Raw genomic sequence first — 26,808 nt, 5'->3', positions numbered from 1 at the left:
AGACTAAATTCTGATGTGTACTAAATTCTGATGTGTACTAAATTCTGATGTAGACTAAATTCTGATGTAGACTAAATTCTGATGTGTACTAAATTCTGATGTAGACTAAATTCTGATGTGTACTAAATTCTGATGTGTACTAAATTCTGATGTAGACTAAATTCTGATGTGTACTAAATTCTGATGTGTACTAAATTCTGATGTAGACTAAATTCTGATGTAGACTAAATTCTGATGTGTACTAAATTCTGATGTAGACTAAATTCTGATGTGTACTCAGGCGGCCACGCACCCATTTGGGAGGGCCCTGACATGGGCAGATGGAACCTTCTCTCTCTCTGCCTCCATAGCATAAGATCCCTCCCTGTTTCACAGTGTGGCTACCACCTTCCCCAGGCTACAGCCAAGCCTCCCAGGAGCTTATGATACACACCTGAGCTTGGACTCACTGCTAAGGAATTATTAAATGCTCATCAAGGAACAGCAACCTGAGGAGCCCAGCTCTCATCTCCTGGGAGGGGCGTGGGGTGTGGGCATGGAGAGAGTTGGGGTTGAGGTGGCTGGGAGCCCAGCCTATGGAGGAGAGATTGGAGACGGTCAGGCAGACAGGGTTCACACGAGCTGGTGAGGAGCTGGGCCCAGAGCAGTCTGGTGCTGATTCTGAGGCCAGACCCCCAGGCCACATCTCTGGCAGTGATGACCAGGAGACGAAGTGCCGTGGCATGCCCAAGGCTGATCCAGTTTCACCTGAGTTCTGGTTAGAATCTTGGCCCACCCCTGCTCACTGCCCAGGCCCATTCCTACCAGGCACATGGCCTGTTCTGAATCCCAGGGAGGGTGAGACCACTGGCAACAGGCCTAGTACTCTGTCTGGCTCCAGCGCCATCCTCTGGGCAGGCCAGTGCCCCCTGCTCTCACCCCCACCCGGCTCCCTGCCCATCCCTCAAGTTGCTGAACTCACCTTTCTGTTGGGTGGGGTGGCAGGTGTCCTGGCAGGCTGTGTCTTGGGGACTTGGACTGCAGTTTGTACTTGGACTCCTCGTCATCAGAACAGAACCAGGATTCATTGCATTCGAGTGGCTGGGCGAGCAGATCCGGGTAGGTACGTGGGGCCTGGCTGCCCAGAGCATCTTAGGTTACTGGGAGTAGGGGAGAAGCCACTTGGCAGGGGGAAAAGTGGGTGGTGAGGCCATAGAGAAGGCTTGGGACCGGGAGGGTGGGGTGGACTGGGGCCCCAGACCAGGTGGGCAGCTGGGGGCCAGGCAATGCAGCTGCCACTTCCCTCACGCCTGGTACTGAGGCCCCAGTAGAGTAGTCTTTTCAGAGGCTGGGTCTGCAATCAGCAGTGACTTGGAAATTGTAACAGTTAAAAGTGCTAAAAAAAAAAAAAAAAAAAAAAAACCCAAATCTGCAAATGATTTACTTCTGTGTGTGTTTACAAAAAATGTTTATTGAAGTTATACATTTTTGTTCTGTTTTTTTTTTTTTCAAGACGGAATCTCGCATTGTCACCCAGGCTGGAGTGCCGTGGCGCAATCTTGGCTCACTGCAACCTCTACCTCCCTGGTTCAAGCAATTCTCCTGCCTCAGCCTGCCCAGTAGCTGGGATTACAGGTGCCCACTACCATGCCCGGCTCATGTTTATATTTTTAGTACAGACAGGGTTTCACCATGTTGGCCAGGCTGGTCTCGAACTCCTGACCTCAGATGATTCGCTTGCCTCAGCCTCCCAAAGTGCTGGGATTACAGGCGTGAGCCACCACACCTGGGCCCATTTTGTTTTGTTTTGAGAGAGTCTTGCTCCGACATCCAGGCTGAGTGCAGTGGTGTGGATACGGCTCACTGTAGCCTTGACATCCTGGGCTCAAGTGATGCCCCCACCTCAGCCTCCCCAGTATTGAGTAGCTGGGACTACAGGTGTAAGCCACCATGCCAAGCTAATTAAAACATGTTCTTTTTCTTTCTTTCTTTCTTTTTTTTTTTTAGGTACAGGGTCTCCCTATGTTGCCCAGGCTGGTCTCAAACTCCTGGGCTCAAGTGATCTCACCTTGAGCCACGGTGCCTAGCCAATTCTGTTTTTTATTTTGGTAAAATATACGTAACATAAAATCAACCATTTTAACCACTTTTAAGTGTCATTAAATTCATGCACACTTGTTGTGCAACGATCATGATTTACTTTTGTCAAAAGAAAATTAGAACAAATTTAGTTTAAAGATCTTAATTGGCTTTTATTTGTGATTTTAGAACTAGGCAACACCTCATTCTATAAAAATAGAGTGAGTGTTCTGATGAGTTGAGCAGCGGAGGTTGGCTTTATAGACAGAAAGGCTGAAGAAAGCAGAAACAGAAAATAAAAAGCAGATTGGTTGTTTCAAGGTCACTTTCCTTGTAAAGGTCAAAGCTGAGGGGACTGCCTGTCATGCTGCATTTGGGGATTTGGCTATATGTCTCCTTCTCCTGATTTTTTGGAAGGTCAGGAGACAGCTTAGTTTTGACTTGTGATGTGGAACTTTATAGCATGAGTGATTCCATTGTGGTTTGGTCTGTTGGGAGTAGTGCAGGAGCTCGGTCCAAACCAGTGGTCTCCTTTATTTAACACTTAGAATATTTTTAAAATCTATTTATTTGTTTATTTATTTTGAAACCAGGTTATGAGACTAGCTAATTTTTCTATTTTTGGTAGAGATGGGGTTTCACCATGTTGCCAAGGCTGGTCTCAAAGTCCTGGGCTCAAGTAATCTGTCTGCCTTGGCCTCCCAAAGTGCTGGGATTATAGGCATGAGCCACCATGCTGGCCTTTTTTAAATTTAATTTTAATTTAGTTTAGTTTAGTTTTGAGACAGGATTTCACTTCCATCACTCAGGCTGGAGTGCAGTGGCATGATCTTAGCTCATTGCAGCCTCGACCTCCTGGAATCAAGGGATCCTCCCACCTCAGCCTCCCAAGTAGCTGGGACTATAGGCATGAGCCACTACACCCGGCTAATTTTTGTATTTTTAACACTTTAAAAAATATAAATTATGAAGGACATAGGTTAAATATGTTAATCTACTCACCTCCGTCTCACCAGCTTGCAGTTCCCTGTGCTCTGCGCAGGATGGAGCATGAGAACACTGCCGGTCCAGGAATGTGCACACCTGCTGGCCTCGCTGACAGTAACTGTACAGGGTGTGGAGGACAAGACAGAGAATTGCTTTTCTAGTCATGTCCCCATTTTATAGATGGGAACACCGAGGCCTGAACAAGAGAAATGACTTGCTGCCCTTGCAGTCACATTGCAAGTTCAGGATATAACACAGGTCTCCTGTAGAAGCATGGCTGGGCTCAGAGCCCGGGATGGGGACAAGATGAGGGGAGGCTTTGCCGTTGGTTGTCAGGGGCCTGTGCGGCACAAGAGGCACTGCCTTCTTCACACATCTCATGGTTACTTCTTCCGTTGTCTCTTCTTTATTGTCCTAACAACTCTCAGAGCATTTCTTTTTTTTTTTTTTAAGACGGAGTCTCGCTCTGTTGCCCAGGCTGCAGTGCAGTGGCACAATCTCGGCTCACTGCAACCTCTGCCTCCCGGGCTCAAGCGATTCTCCTGCCTCAGCCTCCTGAGTAGCTGGGATTACAGGTGCACACCACCACGCTCAGGTACTTTTTGTATTTTTAGCAGAGATGGGGTTTCACCATGTTTGCCAAGCTGGTCTCGAACTCCTGACCTCAGGTGATCCGCCTGCCTCGGCCTCCCAAAGTGCTGAGATTACAGGTGTGAGCCACCGCACCCAGCCTACAGAGCATGTCTTTAAAATTGACCAAAAAGGTGTCTCTTTGGCAAATATGCTTAGGAGTGAGTGCCTGTGACGGCAGCTTTAACACACCTTGCCAGGTGGTGCCCGCACCCCAGATAAGGGCCTGGGGGGCTACGTCCCTGGGCCAACCCGCCTGTCTCTGGCCGCTGCTTCCTCCCTCCTCCCTTCCCAGTCTCACTGCCTGTTTTTGTTTGTTTTGCTTTTTTCTTTCAGATCTTCCTGAGCTACACGGAGGCCGGCTCCAGCTTTGTGTTTGGGGAGGCGCTGGTCAAGGATGTCTTTGCCTTTCAGGTCAGCTTGACTCAGGGTCCCAGAGGCCTTTAGCAGCCACCGCCCAGGGCCTCCAGCTAGAGGGGAGTCTGGGCATGGTGGGGGCCTGGGTGGAGGGGAGGAGTCCTGTGGGCAGAGGTGGCCATACTGGGAAGTTAGTGAACCTCAAGCCTGGGGCCCGGGAGGAGCCCAGCAATGTTTGCCTCATGAGAAGTTTTTACTATATTTTGTAAAATTTGCAAAAGTAAGATATTTCTGTGTGTTTTTTTCTTAGAGATGAACCTCCAAATTATAGAATTACTGAGTAGCTGAGGACAAGAAGTGGGGGTAGGGGTCGTGGGGATAGCTCCTGCTGAGACCTTAGCCCCTGATGTGCTGCAGAGACTCTGGGCCTAGAAAGAGCAGTTTCCAGGAAGGCTTAGGCTCAAATGATCCTCTCAGCGCTCCTCCTTCAGGGCCCCTCACAGGCCACCTCTGCCAGGAAGGCAGCCCTTACTAGTCCCGCTGCAATAGCTCCCTCCTTCATGTCCTCCTAGACCTACGATCCCCCTTTCCCTCCCTCCCTGCCTCCATCCATCCTTCCTTTCTTTCCTCCAACAAAAATGTATTGTGCATTTACTGCAATGCAAAATATTATAGGGGAAATGGAGATAAAAGCACTGTTCTGTTTCAAAGACCTTATTGTCTAATTGTGGAGCCCCAACCCTAATTTAAAAACAGGGCAGCCTGTGCGGAGGATGAAGATGCTACTGGTGGGACCGCTTCACTGTTCTGGGTGGAGCTGTGGTTGTATTCTTTTTTCCCCAGTTAACTGTTTAAGCACCGAAATGGCTTGTTTAATAAGAACTCTAGTGTAGCCCTCTTCTGCCTGCCTCACACTCCAATTGTCTAAGACCAGCTTGCTCTAGGCTTAAGCTCCCTTGCCAGGCAGAAGAGAGAGACCTGGGGCCCCACTCACCCAGTAGCTGGCCTCAGTTTTCTGCCACTGATGCATGGCACTGAGAGGGAAATCAGGGCTGCCCACTCTGGTACATCCGGGACCACCATCACCATGGAGCTGTTATGCAAGACCCCATGTGCAGGTTCCAGAGGTTTCTGCTGTTTTTCATTATGCTGGCCACTGTTCCCAGAGCCTCCCCACCCTGCTGGGGGTCTTGGACCCAGGAGACTTTTGGCCCAAGCCATGGACTTGGCTGGACTTCTGGGCTGGTGTTGAGCCGGATCATGAGTTCAGACCCTCCTGCCTACCCCTGACCCTGACCCTGACCTCTGGTGAGTTCCCCTTGGAGCCTTAGCATCTCTTGTGCCAGCAGACTCCTAGGGAATGTCCAGTCTAACATTGTCAGCCCTAGGAGGAAAGGGAAGGGCCCAGGTTCCTATCTTCTCTGAAGTCTTCTTGCCCCCTGGGCAAATTTGCCCACCATGTTTTCTGAGACCAGTTCTGCATAGGGAGAATATTGGGAGGGGGAGCCTATGTCAGCCCCGCAAAGGCCCCTAATACCATATTCCTTTAGGGTAACGAGCGGCTGCTCCCTTACCTTTGCATAACCAATGCGGGGGTAACCGAGGTTTCAGAAAAGACCAGTAAGGTCTGCTTCAGGGTAACTTCCAGCGTCCACCCAGGCAGGGAGGCTCCCGCAGCTTTTTACACTTTAAAACACACACACTCAGCCGGGCGCGGTGGCTCATGCCTGTAATCCTAGCACTTTGGGAGGCTGAGGCAGGTGGATCACTTGAGGTTGGGAATTTGAGACCAGCCTGACCAACATGGAGAAACCCTGTCTCTACTAAAAATACAAAATTAGCCAGGTGTGGTGGTGCATGCCTGTAATCCCAGCTACTTGGGAGGCTGAGGCAGGAGAACCACTTGAACCCAGGAGGCAGAGGTTGCAGTGAGCTGAGATCGTGCCATTGCACTCCATCCTGGGCAACAAGAGCAAAACTCCATCTCAGCAAAACAAAACAAAACAAAAACACACACACACCCGACACTCTGCAGTTCAAACTTCCCAGGCAGCTGCGTTCAAGTGCAATAACGGAAGGGCCTGAGGAGTGCCTATAAGGAGAGATTCTTCTAACAAGAGACCGTGAGGGAGAATCCTTGAGGAGGTGGCATTTGACATGGAGTTTAGGACAGAAGAGATTTGGACACACTGAGCTAGGCAGGAAGAGGAAATGGCACGGGCAAAGCGTGGAGGTGAGAATGTGCTGGTGTGTCCACAGTGAGGGGCGGAGTTCAGTGGATGGGCAGGTAAGCTGTTTCCCAAAGGGAAATTAAAGCCTCGTTAGCCAAAAAGCAGGGAAAGAGGAGCTGGGCGGGCCACGCAGCTGCTGTCCGCCGGAGGGCCTTCCCCCGCCCACCACTGGCCTGCATCTCTCCTGCGTCATTGCTGGGCTTGCCTCTGTGTCTGCCCCCTGGCACATTAGCTATGTCTCCTCCCAGCCTCTCTGGAAGGATGTGTGCACACCTGCTGCTTGCATCTCTCCCCGAATCACCCTTTAGAATCATGGATTCCTTGACCATTGGTACCAGGAGGGAGCTCAGTGGTGTTTGGGCCTCCCTTTTGTATTACTGATGGTCCAGCCAAGCCCCAGAGAGGAGCAGTGAGCTGGCCGCAATGGCACAGTGAGTTAGGGCAGAGCCAGACCTAGAACGCCTCCACTGGACTTCTGATTAAGGGATGTATTCTTCCTCATACTATCAGCAGAAATCAATGGCCTCATGTGTCTCCCCCAAATACAAAAAGCACTCTGAATAACAAAAATGATCATTTAAAAATGTATCCACGCCTTGGCGTGGTGGCTCACGCCTGTAATCCCAGTACTTTGGGAGGCTGAAGTGGTTCGATCACTTGAGTTCAGGAGTTCGAGACCAGCCTGGCCAATATGAAACCCCATCTCTACTAAAAATACAAAATTTAGCCAGGCATGGTGGCGGGTGCTTGTAATTCCAGTTACTCAGGAGACTGAGGCAGGAGAATGACTTGAACCCGGGAGACGGAGGTTGCAGTGAGCGGAGATCGCACCACTGCACTCCAGCCCAGGCAACAGAGTGAGACTCCATCTTAAAAAAAAAAAAAAGAAAAAGAAGAAAATAAAAATGTATCAGTGGTGGCAAAAAACTTTGAAGTTGAATGTTCAGTTAAGGCAAGAACAATAGTGAGGTGGGTTTATCATTAACCAGCCTCAGCATTTCCCAACCAAACACTAGCAGTTTCCTGGCCCCTGGCAGGCCCCGTCCTCTGGACAAATTCCTGGACAGTGTATTGGCTGATGCACCATCCTTAGCAATGCCGGGAAAGAGGAAGGAGGACTAGAATAAATGCTCTGTGGCCACAGAATTCTCTTTCTCACTAATCACAGCATTTTATTCAGCCTCCCCCTCTCCTCTATATCACACACATATGCTTGGGATTTGCCCTCAAGGTAGGGATGGTTTTGTTGAATGCTGAGCTGAACATAAGACTCAGGAAGTTCTCTCTGTTCTTTCTATGAATCATACACACCTGGTCCAAGGCCTTTGGCCAATTTCAGTCTGGGGAAGTCTTCTCTGAGCTCACTCAGATTTTCAGAATCCAAGCTACTTCCTACTGGGCCATGGTCCAGCTGCTCTCTTCTGGAGGGAAGTAAAGTCTCTCCCTGGGGCTTCTTCAGCCCTCAGCCTGCCCTGGGCCTGGAGTCCAGCACAGTGGACGTGGCAGTCACCCCTTGGCTGTATCAACTGGATTAGTCATTCCACCTTGGCTCCGTCTCCCTTCTAGTAACTTTCCACCCGCATGTTCATACTCCCCTGGGTCTGGCTGACCCGGGAGCAGACTCTCATTCTTTCACTACTGTTCTAGCTTCTGGAACAAGCACCCACTGCTAAGCTCAGCAGTGCTGCTCAGATTTTCTCTGGAGGAACCCCTAGCGTCAAGGAAAATGTCTTCATCTCCTGAGAGTTCCGGGATGTCTGATGTAGACTCTGCAATCCCCAGGGGTCAACAGTGCCAAATTTTGCACACACACACACACACACACACACAAAGATCGAATAAGGACCAAAAGGTATCATTGGATTTGGTAGTTAAGGGGTAACCGGTAACCTTAGTGAGCATGGTTTTCGGTGAAGGGAATGGGAAGTAAATGAAGCCTGCAGTGGCATGGCTGAAAGAAGGGAGATGGGACAGCCAAGGCAGGAGGCATCTTGTTGAAAACCCAGGATCCAGGCAGAAATGGGAATGAGGGGCAGAGTGCTGAGGCCATTCTGGGCAAAGGGATGGCACAAACAGGAAATCAGGAGGCATAGCTAGGGGACAGCCAGAAATGCAGCTGCTCTGGACTTGGAGATGAGTCCCTTCCACTTTCTGGTGGTGGTGCTGGTACAGTGCGCACCGCAGCTGCTGCCCTGAGCATCTTCCAGCTTTGGGTTTTTGTGGCTTACTGTGGCCTGGGGCTGGTGACAGGGCACTGTCGACAGTGCTCAGGCCTTGGGGTCTGGGGACATGAGGGTTTGCCCAGACAGCCTTAGGAAGTCAGCAGGAGCCCTGGCTCAGCTTCCTCCAGGGAGAGGAGAGAGCAGGCCGTGTCCTTAGTGGGTTTTGTCTGGCCTTCAAAGCCTGTTTCTTGTCCCAGGTGATGAAGTTTGCTCAGAGCGTCTAATCTAGGCTCCAGGGCTGTGGTTGTCAGAGTGTGGTGTCCAGGTCAGCTGCACCAGCAGCATCTGGAAAGGCCAAACATCAGGCCCCACTGTAGATCTATTAAATCCAAAATCTTTCTAGCAAATTCTCAGAGGATGCTGCTGGTCCACGTGCTGAGAACCACTGGCCTAGAAGAGCTAGAATTTCCTTCTTCCTTAAGTTATGGTACTGGCAGGACCAGCCTCCAAAGCCATTTCTACAAGGCAGTGGTCAGGACTTACTTGGCTCTTCCTTGAGGGGGACTGCCTTAGTCCGTCCAGGAGGCCATAATGAAAACCATAGACTGGGTGGTTACAAGCAACAGAAATTGATTTCTCACACTTCCAGAGGCTGGAAGTCTGAGATCAGGGTCCCTGCAAGGTTGAATTCTCTTGAGGCCCACTTTGCTCTCTGCCCACTTGGTCGTCTGTGTCCTCACATGGTAAAAGAGGTGAGGGAGCTCTCTGGAGCCTCTTTTATTTTTCATTTTTATCTTTTGAGACAGGATCTCACTCTGTTGCCCAGGCTGGAGTGCAGTAGTGTGATCACTGCTCACTGCAGCCTCCATCTCCTTGGCTCAAGTGATTCTCCTGCCTCAGCCTCCAGAATAGCTGGGACTGCAGGCACATGCCACCATGCCCAGCTAATTTTTTTGAATTTTAGTAGAGACAGGGTCTCACTATGTTGCCCAAGCTGGTTTTGAACTCCTGAGCTCAAGGGATCCTCTGGCCTCAGCCTCCCAAAATGCTGGGATTACAGGCGTGAGCCACTGTGCCTGGCGTGGGGCCTCTTTTATAAGAGTACTAATCCCATTCATGAGGGCTCCACCCTCATAACCTAATCACCCCCAAAGGCTCCACCTCCTAATACCATCACCTGGGGAATTAGGTTTCAATATATGAATATAGGGGGACACAGACATTCAGTTTCCAGCAGGGATGCATGCTGCCCCTGAAGGCAGAGAAACAAGCCTCCAGGACTGTTGCCAGGGCAAACCTCCCAAGGGGCATGGCAGGACCTTGGCAATCTGCATGGTGGCTGGGAGGTACATCTGCCTCTTTGCAGGTGTGTGACCTCGGGTGGGTAGCCAAGATCTTACAGCCTCCGTGTGCCCATTTGTGAAGTGGCAGCAGTTACATCCACCACAGATGCTGTGAGGATTGATGAGTCCCCACATATTAGGGACCTGGCCCAGGACAGGCCCTCGTGCTTGGCACACAGTGGAATTTAATGGCACTTGCCTCCCCTTTCCACAGCAGCGCTGCCTCGAGCTGCTGCCCTGTTCTGCCATCTCACATCCTGCAGGCCCCAGAGGTGTTTCCTGGGCTGTGAGATGATATTGGCCACAGGGACCTTATTTAGTATTCTATCCTACCTTAGAAAATTGGGGCCACCTCTTTTCTCTTTCATTCCCCTCCCCTCCCTAGACAGTCCCCACTTAATCCAAAACATAGCTTCTCTTCCACCATTCTCCATCTCACAGATAGAAAATCTTTTGATTGCTGGCAGGAGAAAGTCCCAGTGCTGCAGTGGGGTCCTGATGCCCCGGGCACTCTCCTTCCTGTCGAGGGCCCATCCCTGCAGGCCTGCCAGCTGCCCTGCAGTCTCTTTCAGGATCCACTGGACAAGCAGTCTAGACAGTACGTGACCCTCTCTGCATCTCAATCCCAGGAGTAGTGGAATGATGTCATCATACTCCTGCTGGAGGTGTTTCTAGCCCCAGGCGGGAGGAGGAGTCACAGGACAGGAAAAGGGTTTCTTGAGCCAGTTCTGGTGTTCTCTGTCAGGTGACTTCCCCACCACAGTGACGTTGGTGACAGACGACAGCAGAGCAAGTCCAGATACACCCTGCAGCATTGGTCTGGGAAGGGACAGAAGAAAGAGAAGGCCTCAGCAGGGCTTGCTTCCCAGCTGCCCGGGGCAGAATCTCCATTCTCTTCAGGGTCCATTCTGTAATCCCAGGTCACTTTGAAGTAGGCCTAAATTTGGTTGCTCAAGACTCTCCCTCCTTAAAAAATAAAAGCAGCCCTTTCTGGGCCCTCACCAGTCTCCAGCAGCGAGCGCAGTGCTGCTTCTTGCACGGGCTATCCATTCTTGTAGTCTCTCCTTCTTCATGTCCCACTTCCACCTTGGCTCCCTGACATCAGCCTCAGTCCCCACCCTTCCTCTGACACTGCTCTCACCTAGATCACGGGTGCCTCCAAGTTGCTAAGTCCCAGGGGTCTGGCTCAGTCCTTACCATTCCAGAGTTCTCTGATGCCCCTGACACAGCTGCTAGTGACTATCCCTTCTTGAAAAGCTGCCCCTCGGTTTCCATCCTGCCTCTCTCCTGGCTGTCCTCCAACCCTTGGCTATTTCTTTGTCTCCTTCACAGGCTCCTCCTTCCCCTCTCACCCTTTAATGACACACTGACCACAGGGCCCTGTCCTTAGCCCCTGCTCTTCTCACTCAGGGTGATTTCTGCAGTGAATTGCATCCACCAGCCACCTCAACCTGTTGTTGTTGTTTTCTTCTTCTTCTTCTTCTTCTTATTATTATTTTTTAGACAGGGTCTCACTCTGTCACCCCAGGCTGGAGTGCAGTGGGATGATCTCAGCTCACTGCAACCTCTGCCTCCTGGGTTCAAGCGATTCTCATGCCTCAGCCTCCCGAGCAGCTGGGATTACAGGCGCCCGCCACTACGCCTGGCTTATTTTTTTCTATTTTTAGTAGAGACGGGGTTTCACCATGTTGGCCAGGCTGGTCTCGAACTCCTGACCTCAAATGATCCATCTACCTCGGCCTCCCAAAGTGCTGGGATTACAGGTGTGAGCCACCATGCCTGGCCTTTTTTTTTTTTTTTTTTTGACATGGGGTCTTACTCTGTTGTCTGGGCTGTAGTGCAGTGCTATGATCATGACTCACTGCAGCCTCGAACTCCTGGAATCCAGTAATCCTCCCGCTTCAGCCTCCAGAGCAGTTGGAACCACATGTGTGCACCACCATACCTAGCTATTAAAAAAAAATTTTGTGTGTGTAGAGATGGGGGCCTTGCTTTGTTTCCTAGGCTGGTCTCAAACTCCTGAGCTCAAGCAATCCTCCTGCCTCGGCCTCCCAAACTGCTGGGATTACAGGCATGAACCACCATGCTAGGCCAGCCTGTACTTCTTATGAAAGAGCCCCAAGCCAAAGCCTGGCCCAGATCTCCCTAACCCTCTTATCCAGCTGCGCACTTGATATTCCACAGGCATCTCAAATTCAAAGTTCAAAGCCAAACTGATCTTCCCACAAGCCTCTCCCGCCTATGCTCCTTCCCTTGAGAAATGTCCACCTATTATTGAAAATTATAGGAACAACTGGGCACGGTGGCTCACGCCTGTAATCCCAGCACTTTGGGAGAATGGGGCGGGCAGATCACTTGAGGTCAGGAGTTCGAGACCAGCTTGGCCAACATGGTGAAACCTTGTCTCTACTAAAAATACAAAAATTAGCTGGGTGTGGCAGCAGGTGCCTGTAATCCCAGCTACTTGGGAGGCTGAGGCAGGAGAATCACTTGAACCCAGGAGGCGGAGGCTGTAGTGAGCCAAGACTGTACCACTGCACTCCAGCCTGGGCAACAGAGTGAGATTCTGTCTCAAAAAAAAAAGTAGGAACAGATGAGAAATTCAGAAATAAAGAAAAAAGAAAACAACATTTCCATAGCCCCAGCACATAGAAACAAGTCCTTTGACTATTTGGGAGTGCTTCTTTCTATAATTTTAATATTCCAATTTTCCCATGTAACATTGTAGCATAAGAATGCTCCCATGCTGTTACCAGTTCTACATGACTATTTTAAACTGTTGGGAACACAGGACACAGAATAGAGCAAACATTCCAACACAAAAGGGTGTAGGGTAAAAAAGAAACCTTCCTCTCATCCCTGGCCCCCAAGGCACCCAGTTCCCTCCCCAAGGCACCTGCTGTTGCTGGCCTCTTGCACATCCTTCTAATGATTCCTGCGCCCATACAAGATCACACCCAATGCCCCTCACACACATGCTTTTGGAGAGGCAGGGGATCTTACTATGTTGCCCAGCCTGGCCTTGAACTCCTGGGCTCAAGCAATCCTCTTGCCTCAGTCTCCTGAGTAGCTGGGACTACAGACATGTGCCACCATGCACAGCTACCCCCCACCCCCTTTTTAAACCCACATAACAGCATAGCATACACTCTTGTGGTACACCTTCTCTTTTTTCATTTAACAACATATCTCGGAAATCAGTCCACAGCTGCCCATAGACAGCTTCTGCATTCTTGTTTCCTGACCTTTAGTGCACTAGTGTATGTCTGTATCCTAGGTGATGAAACCAGTCTTCCACTAAAAGACCTCTCCATTTTTTGCCAGTTTGTTATTAAACATCAGACTACAGTAAAGAAAGACCAGGGTGCAGAAAAGCAACCTCCTTTTCCACAGGCCTGGAAAGGAGGGAATGGGTGTGAGAGAAATTCTGAAGGGAGAATGGGTGAGCTTGGAGTGAAGGAAGGGGAGTGTTAATTAAGCCTAGTACTAATAATAGGAAATGGGGTGATGGGAGGAGATGCTGGCTCAGGTCCGGGCTAAGCCTAATTCTGAGCCTGTTGGTGCTGAGGGGAAGTGGAGCCCCAAAATGATGAGGGTCCCCTCATTCAGGCCCAAAGCCTGAGAGGGAGGTTAAGGCCAGAGTCTGAGGCCAAGGATTGAGCTCATGGAGAAGGGTGCACACTGCTACCTTCACAACAACCCTCAGATGTGGGCATTTTACTCCCATTTTAGAGACAAAGAAGCAGGAGATAAAAGTGATGCACTCAGGCCCCACCCTACCACAGCACAGGCCTACCTGTGCTGAGGAGAGGGGGCGGTCTGGCGGCTGGTCACTATTTAGAGGGGAGCCGAGAGGACAAGGCTGCCTCCAAAGAGGCCCTGCCTGTGGAACCCTGGGACTTCATGCACTGATCTCAGAGCATCTTCCCGGATCCTGTCAGGCATCTGAGTGGCAAGGTCTGGGATGGAGTGGGCTGTCTGGGGTCTCCTGGGCCCTGCCTGGCACCCTGAAGCCTGCCTGCCTCTAACCTGTGGTCCTATGCTCTCCTTCCCGGCAGGTTCTGCCCATCATTGTCTTCTTCAGCTGTGTCATATCGGTTCTCTACCACGTGGGCCTCATGCAGTGGGTGATCCTGAAGGTAAGTTCCCAGTGCCCATGACCAGGGCTCTCCCAGAGTCACCAGCTCACAGGGTTCATACTCTCCCAGAATGCCTTGCTCCCAGAGCCCAAACCTCCCCAAATACACTGCTCCCCAAGCCCACACCCTTCCAGAATCCCCTGTTCCCAGAGCCTCCACCTTCCCAGAATCCCCAGCTCCCAAGTTCCACACCTTTCTGGAATCCCTTGCTCCTGAGGCCCATACCTTCCCTGAACCCCCTGCCTCCAGGATCTTCACCCTCACAGAATCTAGTGCTGACCAAATATCCTTTCCTAGGGTCTCCTGTCATGATACTAAAGAGAAATAGCACCAAATTCTAATGTGGTCTTTGCTGGAGGAAAGGTTGCAGTTTTGAGGCGGCACTGAAAAGGTGTAGAGGGAAGAAAATAATTTATACCGAAAAGATATTGAGAGACTGTAGCAGTGGACCATATTGGCCAGACTTAGCTGGTATAAATGTCAGATCCTGTGCTTATGTTCATAAAACCTGCTACACAAAACCAGGATGTAGAAGATAGCGTTGGACAGCAACAGATAGCATTGGACCTGGCAAAAGATTCCAAGGTTTTAGCTGATTGAGCTCAGAATAAATCAGCAACATCAGATGGCTTCCAGAAATGCAAAAACAACCTGTGGTTATTATCTTTGTTCATTTTCTGTTGCTATAATAGAATATCGCAGACTGGGTAACTTATAAAGAAGAGAGATTTATTTGGCTCATGGCCAAATAGAGGGTATGGTTTCAAGATTGAAACCTTGGCTGGGAAGGCCAAGAGCATGGCACTGACATCTAGTAAGGGCCTTCTTGCTGTGTCATAACATGGTGGAAGGGCAGAAGGTAGAAGTGAGCATACAAGACACAGAGAGATCAGGGCCAAACTTACCCTTTTTATCAGGAGTTCACTCACATGATAACCAAACTACTCCTGCAATAACAGCATTAATCCATTCATGAGGGCAGAGCCTTCATGACCTAATCACCTCCTCAAGGTCATGACTCTCAACATTGTTACGATGGCAATCAAATATATATATATTTTTCTTTGGCAATCAAATTTCAACATGAGTTTAGGTGGAGATATTCGAACCATAGCAGTTATGTTAAGAGCACACACAGCATAGCATAAAGGAGGTGATTCTCCCCAGACCTGGAGACTGTGTTCAACCTAGAGGCTATGACAAACTGAACTATAAGCAGGAGAGTGAAAGGGCTTGAAACCATACCCTCTACAAAATGGTTGAAGGAATAAGGAATGAGGAGCCTGGAGAAGAGGAAGTTAGGGGAGGATAGCTGTCTCCAAATACTTACAGAAGAGAGATTAGGGAAAGGGCAACCTGAGAGGCACCAGCAGTGGAGAGAATTCCAGGGAAGCAGATTTCATCTTGATTAAAAAAAGAGCTTTCTAGTTGGGCATGGTGGCTCACGCCTGTCATCCCAGCACTTTGGGAGGCCAAGGCAGACAGATCACCTGAGGTCAGGAGTTCAAGACCAGTCTGGCCAACATGGTGAAACCTCATCTCTACTAAAAATGCAAAAATTAGCCGGGTGTGGTGGTGGGTGCCTGTAGTCCCAACTACTCAGTAGGCCGAGGCAGGAGAGTTGCTTGAACCTGGGAGGCAGAGGTTGCAGTGAGCCAGGATTGTGCCACCACACTGCAGCCTGGGTGACAGAATGAGGCTCTGTCTCAAAGAAAAGAAAAGAGCTTTCTAATAGAGTGTTTCCCAAAACCTTTTCCACAAAACTCTAGTTCCACAGCATGTTAGTAAATGTTACCAGGTAAAGGTAGCCTAATTCCATGGTCAAATAATTTAGGGAAACTAGGCTAGACATTATGCTACATAAATTTAAATAGGCTTAATGCAGGACTTCTCAGAGGCTTTACTAAGCTAATGTGTATTGGTAATCTCCAAGGTGTGTGTGTGTGTGTATGTGTGTGTGTGTGTGTGTGCAATTCACAATTCTCAAATATATTTGGCCAGGAAATCCTTTCTGCATTCCTATGGTGAAATGGGTGGCCTTGGGAAGGGGTAAGCCCCCATCAATGAAGATACGGAAGAAGATGAATGGACCTTTTGGGAAAATGTAGATGAAGGGGTCCTGGGAGTTGGGAGGAAGGTGTGTAAGGTCTTCCACTCCAGCTCCCTCTGACTCTGGGGTTTGCTGATGTCAGCCCACAAAGAACACTCTGCTTCCTTCTAGATTGCCTGGCTGATGCAAGTCACCATGGGCACCACAGCCACTGAGACCCTGAGTGTAGCTGGAAACATCTTTGTGAGCCAGGTGAGTATGGCAGCCTCCTACCCTCATGCTCATCAGCAGCTTCCCAAAGAGGGCAGTTTCCCTGGATCCCCAGAGCGCTGATTCAGTCCAAGGAAGAGTCATTTGAACTTTCTCCCAGGGTCATCAAAGTCTGCTGCCCCAGGGATACTCTGTTTGGGGGATGCCTGGGTCATGCCAGGGAGGATGTCATCTGTCTGGCTTCTCTTACCACTCTAGCCCTAGGCAGTCTTCATCAGCCCAAAGACTCACAGATCCTACAGATGGAGTCCAGCTTCTTATTTTACACATGAGGAAACAGGCTCAGGGGATGGGAATCCCTTGACCAAGATCCCATACATAGAAGCCACGGCTTCAAATCCAGGTTTTTTTCTTTCTGGTCAGAGTTTTTTCCACTGGATCATTTTGTCTTTTCTTTTCTCCCTCTTTCTTAAAATGTGTTTTCCAAAGTAAATGTGACTCTGAAAGTACCCTCGGTGCTGAGTCCCTTTCAGAAAGCCTGATCCCCCCGAGGATGGCCCTCTGGAGACTCTGCCAAGGCCTGTCCTGGCCCATCTGCCTAATGTTTGAGTCACCAAGAGACACACTAGTCAAAAGATGCCATATTTCACTAGACAGTTTAGGAAACTTTGGAGAATATTTTTATCTTTTTTGCTATGGTGCATGTGTGTTGATTTGAAAGTTTTTGTTTTGGTTATTTTTTGTTTAGTTTTGTCTTGTTTTTAGCCGATGAAGGTAGATGTTCTCTCACATTAATTGTCAAAAAAATCCCTTAAGGTGTTCAAAATGAGGCAAAAGAGGAAAACACTACTAAAATGCAAAGCTCAGTTATTTTATATGAAAGGCTGCAAATGTGTTCCATGTGCTTTGCTGGGAAAATCTGTAGGTGAAGGTGACATTGGGCTATGCAAAGCGCCGCCAAGGTGAATTCACTTTGGACAAGTTGTTGATCAAGCTGACCTAGATGCCGGGGTCTACGCCTCATTTCCCCCAAGAGGGGGCAATGGGGAGCCTTCAGGGGTCAGTGGCATCATTTCAACCTCTCTACATGTGGCAGGCCTGGGCCCTCTCCTCTTGTCCATCCACACTCCCTCCCTGCATTAGCCCCATGGCTTTAAACACTTTAAATGTCTCCCAGGTCCTGCTCTGCAGTCCTGATCTCCCATGAACTCAGGACTGACAGGTCAACTGGCCCCTTGGCCATACACTTGGAGATCTAAGGGTGTCTCACATTAAGACGCCAAGTCCAAACAACCAGAACTGTTGCCCTCCTCCCTCATCACCCCTGCCCCTCTCAAGCCCTTCCCCTCTCGGCGAGTGGGAACATCTTCCACAGGATGGTTCAGACGGAGCTGGAAGAGCTGCCCTGCCTTCCTCCACTTCCCCCACTGCGGCATCTAGTCTATCAGCATTCCCGCAGCGCTGCCTCTGTGGCCCATCTACAAACCCCCGCTGCCCGGGCCACCTGCCTCTCACCTGGACACTGCCGTCTCCTCCTACCTCTTCTTCCTTCCCGTACTATCCGTCCTCCACTCATACACCCGAGTGACCCTTCAAACACACAAAGCAGATCATTCCACTCCCGTCTAAGCAAGCGCACCCCTCACCCTGGCTTCCCAGCCCCTCTGTGGCCCACCTGCCCCATCTGCCTCTGTCTCAGCCAGCTCCCCCGCGCCCATCTGCAGCAGACATGCTGACTGCTATGGCTTTTGGACCTTGCGGAGCTTCTTGCTGCCTTAGGGCCTCTGCTATTCGCTTGCCTGGAATGCTGTGCTATCAAACCACGTCACTGGCTCCTTCAGGTCTCAGCCAACCCTAATCTAATGTCACCTCCTCAGAGAGGCCTTTGCCGATTTCTCAGTTTCTTTGTTTTTGTTTTCTGAGATGGCGTCTCGCTCTGTCACCTAGGCTGGAGTGCAGTGGCACAATCTTTGGCTCACTGCAACCTCCGCCTCCTGGGTTCAAGCGATTCTTGTGCCTAAGCCTCCCTAGTAGCTGGGATCACCAACATGTGTCACCACGCCCAGCTAATTTTTGTATTTTTAGTTGAGACGGGGTTTCACCATGTTGGCCAGGCTGGTCGGGAACTCCTGACCTCAGGTGATCCTGCCACCTCAGCCTCCCAAAGTGCTGGGATTACAGGCGGGAGCCACCGTGCCTGGCCTACTCAGTTTTAAACACCCCTAACCAGTAGGCATTCTCACACATCTCTCCATAGCTTTTATCACCATCTAAAATGACATTGCTTACCTGTTGGTTCCTTGTTGATTATCTATATCCTCCCACCACCTGCTAAAGCCCCCCTCCCGCCCTCCAGTGCTCCCAGGATATAAGCCCCATGAAGACAGGGACTCTATCCTGTTGACCCCATGTTCCTATTCTATAGAACAGTGCCTGGAACACAGTAGGTGCTCAATAACTAGTTACTGAGTGAGTAATGAAGGGCTTCGGGCTGCCCAGATGCCCAGAAATGCACCCCTCATCCAATGCCCAAGCTCCTTTCTTTTCGGCCACCGCTGTGGCTGCCGGAGAGCTTGGGCCTGCAGCAGGACCTGCTTCCCATCCTTTCACATGAGCAGGGGTCATTCCTGGAACCCCTCCGAACCTCTTTTGCTCTCCTGGAAAATGGAGATGCCCAATTCTATCTCAGAAGGTTGTGAGTAACAAAGGTGACGTGCTTAGCGGGGTGCCTGGCACGTGGCAGGCCATCGACACAGGGGAGCATTGTCAGGCCGGGAGAGAGGGATGGGGGTCCTTCTGCAGAGGCAGGCAATGCTGAGGTTCAGAGAAGCTCAGCCAAGTACAGACCCTGGCCCTTACCCCATCCTGCTGCCTCTTACCGTGGGACTCCCAGGTGCTCACTGTGACCTGTGAGGGGAGAGGGTGTGCCCAACCACTCCCACCCTGCTTGTCTGACGTCTTTTCTGTTTGCAGACTGAGGCTCCATTACTGATCCGGCCCTACTTGGCAGACATGACACTCTCTGAAGTCCACGTTGTCATGACCGGAGGTTATGCCACCATTGCTGGCAGCCTGCTGGGTGCCTACATCTCCTTTGGGGTAGGTAGAGCCCTCCTTCTGCTTGGCTATGTTGAGGACCTGAAGCCCATCTTTGTGGGAGCCCCACACAGCTCCTGGCCAGAGCAGCCCTCAAATCTTCTCTCTTGGGCCTGCTGTGCTGGCAAAAGGAGTGGCTTCCCCTGAGCCAGGCAGGCCCAGTGGGCTGGACCATTTGCTCGGGCTTTGCGCATGGCCGCCTGGGGCAAAGCTTCCCTGTGTTCCATTTACTGAGTGCGTACTAGGTACCAGGCAGTATGCTAGCTGTTTTAATATCCCCATTTTCCAGATGAGAAAATTGAGGCTCCAGAGTAAGTGAGATGCCCAAACCCAGATCTGTCTGACTCCAAAATTCGTGCTCACTTCTCCAGTCTCACACCTGGGCTGTCCCTAGAGATCCGTCCTACTCCTTCCCTCCTCCCCTTCCCCACACTCTCTCTGGGCTTAAGTCCTGCCTCTGCTCCTAAATTATTGCCTGTGCAGTTTACACAGCACAAAGCATTTGTAAGTCAAATTCCAGTGGTGTGAATTAGGCCCTTAAAGCAATCACAATGCTACTGCATGGCGGGCAGAGGGGAATTTTCAAATGCATCCTTCACATAATGCCCAGTAATAATGCTTTACATTCATAAAACACCTTATGCTTTCACATTTTTGCTTTCACAGGCAAATCTTCAAAGGTCTCAATTTTATTTCCTTAATGATCAAAGAAATTCTTGCTTATTGCAGAAACAAATAAGTTTTTAAATCTCTTTCTTAACCCCACTTCCCATGGGTAACTGCTTTTATTTTTTTATTTTTTATCAATTTTATTTTTTTTTTGAGACAGAGTCTTGCTCTGTTGCCAGGCTGGAGTGCAGTGGCACAATCTTGGCTGACTGCAACCTCCAGCTCCCCGGTTCAAGTGTTTCTCCTGCCTCAGCATCCTGAGTAGCTAGGATTACAGGCACGCCCCACCACGCCCAGCTAGTTTTTTGTTTTTTTTGTTTTTTGTATTTTTAGTAGAGACAGGGTTTCACCATGTTGGCCAGGATGGTCTCGAACTCCTGATCTTGTGATCTACCCACCTCAGCCTCCCAAAGTGCTGGGATTACAGGCATGAGCCACCACACCTGGCCTGGTAATTGCTTTTAATAGCTTAGAACAGCTATTCTGAAAGTGGGGTCCATGGACCAGCATTGTCAGCATCACCTGCGAACTTGTTAGAAATGCAAATTCTTGGGCCCACCCTAGACCTGCTGAATCAGAAACAATGGGGGAGGCCAAGGCGGGTGAATCACCTGAGGTCAGGAATATGAAAGCAGCCCAGCCAACATGGCGAAATCTCATCTCTACTAAAAATACAAAAAAATAGCCGGCCATGGTGGTGGGTGCTTGTAATCCTAGCTACTTGGGAGGCTGAAGCAGGAGAATCACTTGAAACTGGGAGGCGGAGGTTGCAGTGAACTGAGATCGCACCACTGCACAGTAGCCTGGGCAACAGAGTGAGACTGTGTCTCAAAAAAAAAAAAAAAAAGAAAAGAAATGATGGGGGCGGAACCAGCGTACTGCGTTGCAACAGGCCTCACAGGTGATTCTGATGCTCGCCCAATTTGAGACCACTGACCTAAAATGTCATTCCAAATCTTTCTGTGTAAGTAGTCTTTTAGGTATACACACCTGAGTACTCACATACTTTCTCTCTCTTTTTTTTAAATAAAAGATGAGAATCATTGATCAGGAGAAAATAGTTCACAAATTATAAAAAGATATTCAAGCTCACTGATGTTCAAAGGAATTAAAACAATAATAACTTATCTTTCTTCTAAGAGATATGCAACCCTTTACGTACCTCCAACTGGCAAAAGTGTGTGGTACTCACCCACTCATGGTAAGAGTTTAATTTACTGTAACCTTTTTGGTGAATGCCTATCAGTCTATTTATTTTTTATTTATTTTATTCTATATATAATATTTTATTATTTTATCATAGATCACTTAAATTTTTTATTTATATAATATAATATTTTTATTATATAGAGCACTTAAAAATATTTATTTTTTCTTTTTAAACTCCCCACATGACACCAACATGTATATATATTTATATATATATATGTATATATTGAGATAGAGTTTCCCTCTGTTACTCAAGCTGGAGCACAGTGGTGCAATCACAGCTCACCATAGCCTCAAACTCCTGGACTCAAGCAATCCTCCCACCTCAGCCTCCTGAGTAGCTGGGACTACATACGTGCGCCACCACCCCTGGCTATTTTTTTTTTTTTTGGTAGAGATGGGATCTTGCTATGTTGCTCAGGCTGGTCTTAAACTCCTGGGCTCAAGCAATCCTCCTGCCTTGGCCTCCCAAAATATTAGGATTATAGGCATGAGCCACTGCATCCAGCTTTAATCACTTTAAAAATACTCTTTCCCTTTGATCCAGCTAGAAAAATTATGATATAGGGACATTCTCACAAGTGTTCAAGAAATGCAAAATTTCAACATTATTTGCAAAAGCAAGAAAACTGGACAGCCTAAATGCCCAGCAGTACAGTCATGAGCTGGGTAAGTTGCTCCCCACAAGTTGGTAGCATTCAGCATGAGAGCAAGGTGGCCTGTGTGTGCTGATCTGGAGATTGACCCTGCCCTGCCTTAGCCTGACCCCCAGGCTCTCTGGATGCTGTGTGTGTGCATGTGGGGGGCGGGGTGGGGTGGTGGGCGGTGACCAAAAAATGACCTACACTGTCCCCTTCTTTAGTCCCAAATTCTACCTGTCTCTCTCATCTCTGTCCCTGGGGATGACGAGGGATGGGTGAACAAACAGCCAGCCTGCCCCTCCATCTCTCCTTCATTCCGGACGTCTGGACCACACCAAGAAGCTCAGCTCTACGTCCCACAGAGCTGTCTGGGCAGGGCCGGCTGTTGCGTGACTTTTCAAGAAGTCCCCTTGGGCTCGGGCTTTGGTTTCTGGCCTGTCACCCTCCCATCTAGAATTCTAGAGACTGTCATCTGGTTTGCACCTGTCTTGCTGAGGCCTAGAAAGGGCTCATTAAATCTGGTGCACCCACCCACCCCACCACCAACTGTTTTTGGAAGTGTAGGGGCCAAGGGAAAATTTCTCCTATGCCCTCTGAAGGTTCACTGAAAAATCAGCTCACAAAAAGCAGATTAACAGGAGAAAGGCACACAAATTTATTTAATGTATACACACGGGGGTCTTCAGAATGAAGACCCAAAGATACAGGGAAAATTGTCCATTTTTATGCTCAAGTTCAACAAAGTATGGACAGCCACATAGAAATAGAATTGAACAAACAGAGTGTGATCTAATACTAATCGACTGAGTGGAGGAAAAACAGCAAAGCCTGTCTGTGTAGACTCTTCTTGGCCTCTCTGAGCATTTCTTCCTTCTGGGTATGGAGCAAGATCCTCTCTGGAAGGGGGGGTCTTATGACCTACAGTCAAACAAGGCAGGTCAGATAATTTCTTTATTGCCACTTTTTACCCAGAAAGGCAGAGGGAAGTTAGAGCAATGTTTTTAGGCTTTATGGCCAGCTTTGGGGAAAAGGGCTTCTGGTCTCCGTGCTCTGCCTTGGAGAAGGGGAATTCTAGTTTTTATGGCTAGCTTTGAAGGAGAATTGGACTGGGAAATGGGAGGGCAGGGAGAAAAACTTCTTCTGAAGCTACTTCTGAGCCCTTCATTCTAGGTTTTGTTTTCAGAGTCCCAACAGAAGGAATTTGATATTTCAAAAATAGAAACCCAAAACTTTGTTCCTGAAACTTTTTTTTGTGGCAGGATATTAGGGGAGGGGATGCCGTAATATTTTCAGAACTTAGGGCTTTAAATGTCTTAACCTTGTTCTGGTCCCCTTAGCCAACGAAAAGAATAACCCTGGTGTTCTTCCTAGTCATTACTTAGAACTTAAACCCTGGAAGAATGCTCGCCCATTTCCACAATCTGGCTTAAAACTCAGCCCTCTTTTCTTCCCTTTCTCAGGCAAAATTCCAGGCCCAGCCCTGGGCAATCTGGCTTCCCCATTGACAGGGCCTGGGTACCCACTTCCCTTCAGCTGCACAGAATGGGCAGAGGCAGCCAGGATCATCCCTAGGTGCCCTTGAGCCTCCATTTACAGTCTCTGGTTTGAAAGCCCCAGACTACAACTATAGCTGGCCCAGAGGAAAAGCACCTAACAAACCTTCCTTCCCTTCAATCTCTGGATTTGCCCCCGTCTTGTCTCCAGAGCAGCTCTCTTCTGCCCCCACCTGGCTCATGACAGTCACTGCACCAGCCCTGTACTGCACTCCCTCTAACTTCTTCCCCAGTCAGTTCCTCAGTGTCTTTGGCTCTGCCCTCAGCCCCTGAATCCCAGAAGGTTCTCACTTGCCCTTTGCTTCAAGCTCCCAGGTTCTTTTCTTTTCTTTTTTTTGAGACAGAGTCTCCATCTGTCGCCCAGGCTGGAGTGCAGGGGCTCGATCTCGGCTCACTACAACCTCCACCTCCCAGGTTGAAACAATTCTCCTGCCTCAGCCTCCCAAGTAGCTGGGATTACAGGCATGAGCCACCACGCCCAGCTAATTTGTGTATCTTTAGTAGAGACGGGGTTTCACCATGTTGGCCAGGCTGGCCTTGAACTCCTGACCTCAGGTGATCCACCCGCCTCGGCCTCCCAAACTGCTGGGATTACAGGCATGAGCCACTGCGCCCGGCCTCCAAGCTCCCAGATTCTTAAAACCACTTCGTTGCTCAATCTCTGGCTCCCTTCTCCGCACATCCCTCTTATTGCTAATATCTGGATATTTCTAGATCTCCACTGTCCAATACAGTAGCCACCAAACACACCTAGCTATTGAGCACTTGAAATGTGGGTAGTCGTATTGAAAAAATTTTAAGATGTTTTATTAATTTTAAATTTTTATTTTGTCATCCATATTGATAGTTTTATATTGATTACATGGGTGGAAAGAAAATATTTTGGATATATTGAGTTAAATAAGACATTATTAAAATTAATTTAACCTATTTCTTTTTCCTTTTTAAAATGTGGCTATGGCTGGGCGCGGTGGCTCACGCCTGTAATTCCAGCACTTTGGGAGGCCGAGGCGGGTGGATCACCTGAGGTCAGGAGTTCAAGACCAGCCTGGGCAACATGGAGAAACCCTGTCTCTGCAAAAATACACAAATTAGCCAGGTATGATGTCAGGTGCCTGTAATCCCAGCTACTCCGGAGGCTGAGGTGGGAGAATTGCTTGAACCCAGGAGGCAGAGGTTGCAGTGAGCCGAGATCGCGCCATTGCACTCCAGCCTGAGCAACACAGCAAGACTTTGTTTCAAAAAAACAAAAAATGTGGCTACTAGGCTAGGTGCAGTGGCTCATGCCTGTCATTCCAGTACTTTGGGAGGCCAAGGCAGGACGATGGCTGAGACCAGGAGTTTGAGACCAGCATGGGCAACATAGGGAGACCCCTATCTCCACAAAGAATTTAAAAAATAAAAAATCACGTGGGCATGGTGGCACACATCTATAGTCCCAGGTATTGGGGAGGCTAAAGTGGGAGGATCACTTGAGCCCAGGAGGTCAAGGCTATAGTGAGCCATGATCATGCCATTACACTCCAGCCTGGGTGACACAGCGAGACCCTTTGGGTCAGAGAGAGAAGGGTCATGGGCAGGCGTGGGCCCTGGGATGCTGGGATGGAAGGCTCTCCTGACCAGGTGCGTGGGAGGCAGGGCTGGGGAATGTCACAGCCCTGCAGAGTAGCTGGCAGTGGGGAGGTGGGTGTGGGCTGGCCCAGTGCCCAGGGAGCCCTGCCTGTGCAGGACTCAGCCCTTTCCATGATGATCTGGAAACTAGCAACTGCAGCATTTGAGGCTGTGACCACAACTGGGTCACCCAGGGGACAGTGTCTAGGAACGTGACAACTGCAGGGTGTGTTCTCTGCTGTGACTCAGGTTTACAAACCAGATGTAATCTACAAGTCAGAGGAAGGGGCAGGGTCCTGCCTGGTAGAGGGAAAATCCCAAGATTCCAGGTGTGGCACCATCCCAGCTGGGGCTGGGCAACTGAGGAGGAAGCAGGTGAAGTCCCAAAGCCTAGCCCAGAAAGTCCAGAGAAGACACCTGCCCCGAGTGGGTTTCATCCAGCAAGGGGCAGGGGCCCAGGCTTGCACACCCAGTGTCCACACAGGGCCCTGGGGAGGTATCAGGCTGCTGCCAATTCTTGTTCACATTTTAAGGAGTTTTGTCAATCATTAAAAAGAAACAACTGGAGTTTAGAAAAAGAAGAAGGACCCAATACCTGGGATTCAGAGCCTGAGAGAGTCTCCAGCCTGGCTTCTCAGCAGCAGGCCTGGCACTTCCCTGCCTTTTTTTTTTTCTTTTTTTTGAGATGGAGTCTCACTCTGTCGCCCGGGCTGGAGTGCTCGGCTCACTGCAACCTCTGCCTCCCGGGTTCTACCCATTCTCGTGCCTCAGCCTCCCAAATAGCTAGGATTACAGGCACCCACCACCACACCAGGCTAATTTTTGTTTTTTTTTGAGATGGAGTCTCGCACTATTGCCCGGGCTGGAGTGCAATAGTGCGATCTCAGCTCATTGCAACCTCTGCCTCCTGGGTTTAAGTGATTCTCCTGCCTCAGCCTCCCGAGTAGCTGGGATTACAGGCACACACTACCACACCCAGATAATTTTTCTCTATTTTTAGTAGAGATGGGGTTTCACTATGCTGGCCAGACTGGTCTCAAACTCCTGACCTCGTGATCCTCCCGCCTTGGCCTCCCAAAGTGCTAGGATAACAGGCGTGAGCCACCGCGCCCGGCCTAATTTTTGTATTTTTAGTAGAGATGGGGTTTCACCATGTTGGCCAGGCTGGTCTCGAACTCCTGACCTCAAGTGATCTGCCTGCGTTGGCCTCCCAAAATGCTGGGATTACAGGCGTGCGCCACTGTGCCTGGCCTGCCCTCTGCTTTTATCAGCCTGAGTGTCTGTCTTCAACTTACCTCCCTCCTCCTTTTTATTTTTATTTAACACTGTAGAACGCAGTTGGCTTATTACAAACTTTAAGAAGAAACATCTATTTTGCTTTTTTGTTTATTAAAAAAAATATTATTGTGGACATTGTGAAAGATACCAAAACGCCTGTAATGCCAGCACTTTGGGAGGCCAAGGTGGGCGGATCACGTTCAGGAGATTGAAACCATCTGGCTAACACAGTGAAACCCTGTTTCTACTAAAAATAAAAATAAAAAAAAAATTAGCTGGGCATAGTGGCAGGCGCCTGTAGTCCCAGCTACTTGGGAGGCTGAGGCAGGAGAATGGCGTGAACCCGGGAGGCGGAGTTTGCAGTGAGCCAAGATTGCACCACTGCACTCCAGACTGGGCAACAGAGTGAGACTCCGTCTCAAAAAAAAAAAAAAAAAAGATACCAAAATGCAGAAAGAAAAGAAAATCGGCCAGGGATGGTGGCTCATGCCTGTAATCCTAGCACTTTGGGAGGCTCAGGTGGGCAGATCATGAGGTCAGGAGTTCGAGACTAGCCTGGCCAACATGGTGAAATGCCATCTCTA

General features: G+C 49.4%; 1 protein-coding gene across 5 annotated transcripts in view; it reads left to right on the top strand.

Annotated features, from left to right (window-relative positions):
- SLC28A1 (solute carrier family 28 member 1) overlaps nt 1-26,808 on the top strand; it is a 90,600-nt gene that overhangs the window by 20,115 nt on the left and 43,677 nt on the right. For all 5 annotated transcript variants that reach the window (XM_030813838.1, XM_012507165.2, XM_030813840.1 and 2 more), the window contains 5 exons: nt 985-1,098; nt 4,012-4,089; nt 13,827-13,907; nt 16,129-16,209; nt 19,141-19,266. In XM_030813838.1, the coding sequence (XP_030669698.1) occupies nt 985-1,098; nt 4,012-4,089; nt 13,827-13,907; nt 16,129-16,209; nt 19,141-19,266 (480 nt within the window). The remainder of the gene's footprint in view (nt 1-984; nt 1,099-4,011; nt 4,090-13,826; nt 13,908-16,128; nt 16,210-19,140; nt 19,267-26,808) is intronic.

Source organism: Nomascus leucogenys, chromosome 6 (genome assembly GCF_006542625.1).
Source record: "Nomascus leucogenys isolate Asia chromosome 6, Asia_NLE_v1, whole genome shotgun sequence".
In the NCBI taxonomy this organism is placed as follows: domain Eukaryota; kingdom Metazoa; phylum Chordata; class Mammalia; order Primates; family Hylobatidae; genus Nomascus; species Nomascus leucogenys.
The sequence above is the reverse complement of the archived record's forward strand: the minus strand, read 5'-3'. Positions and strand labels throughout refer to the sequence as shown.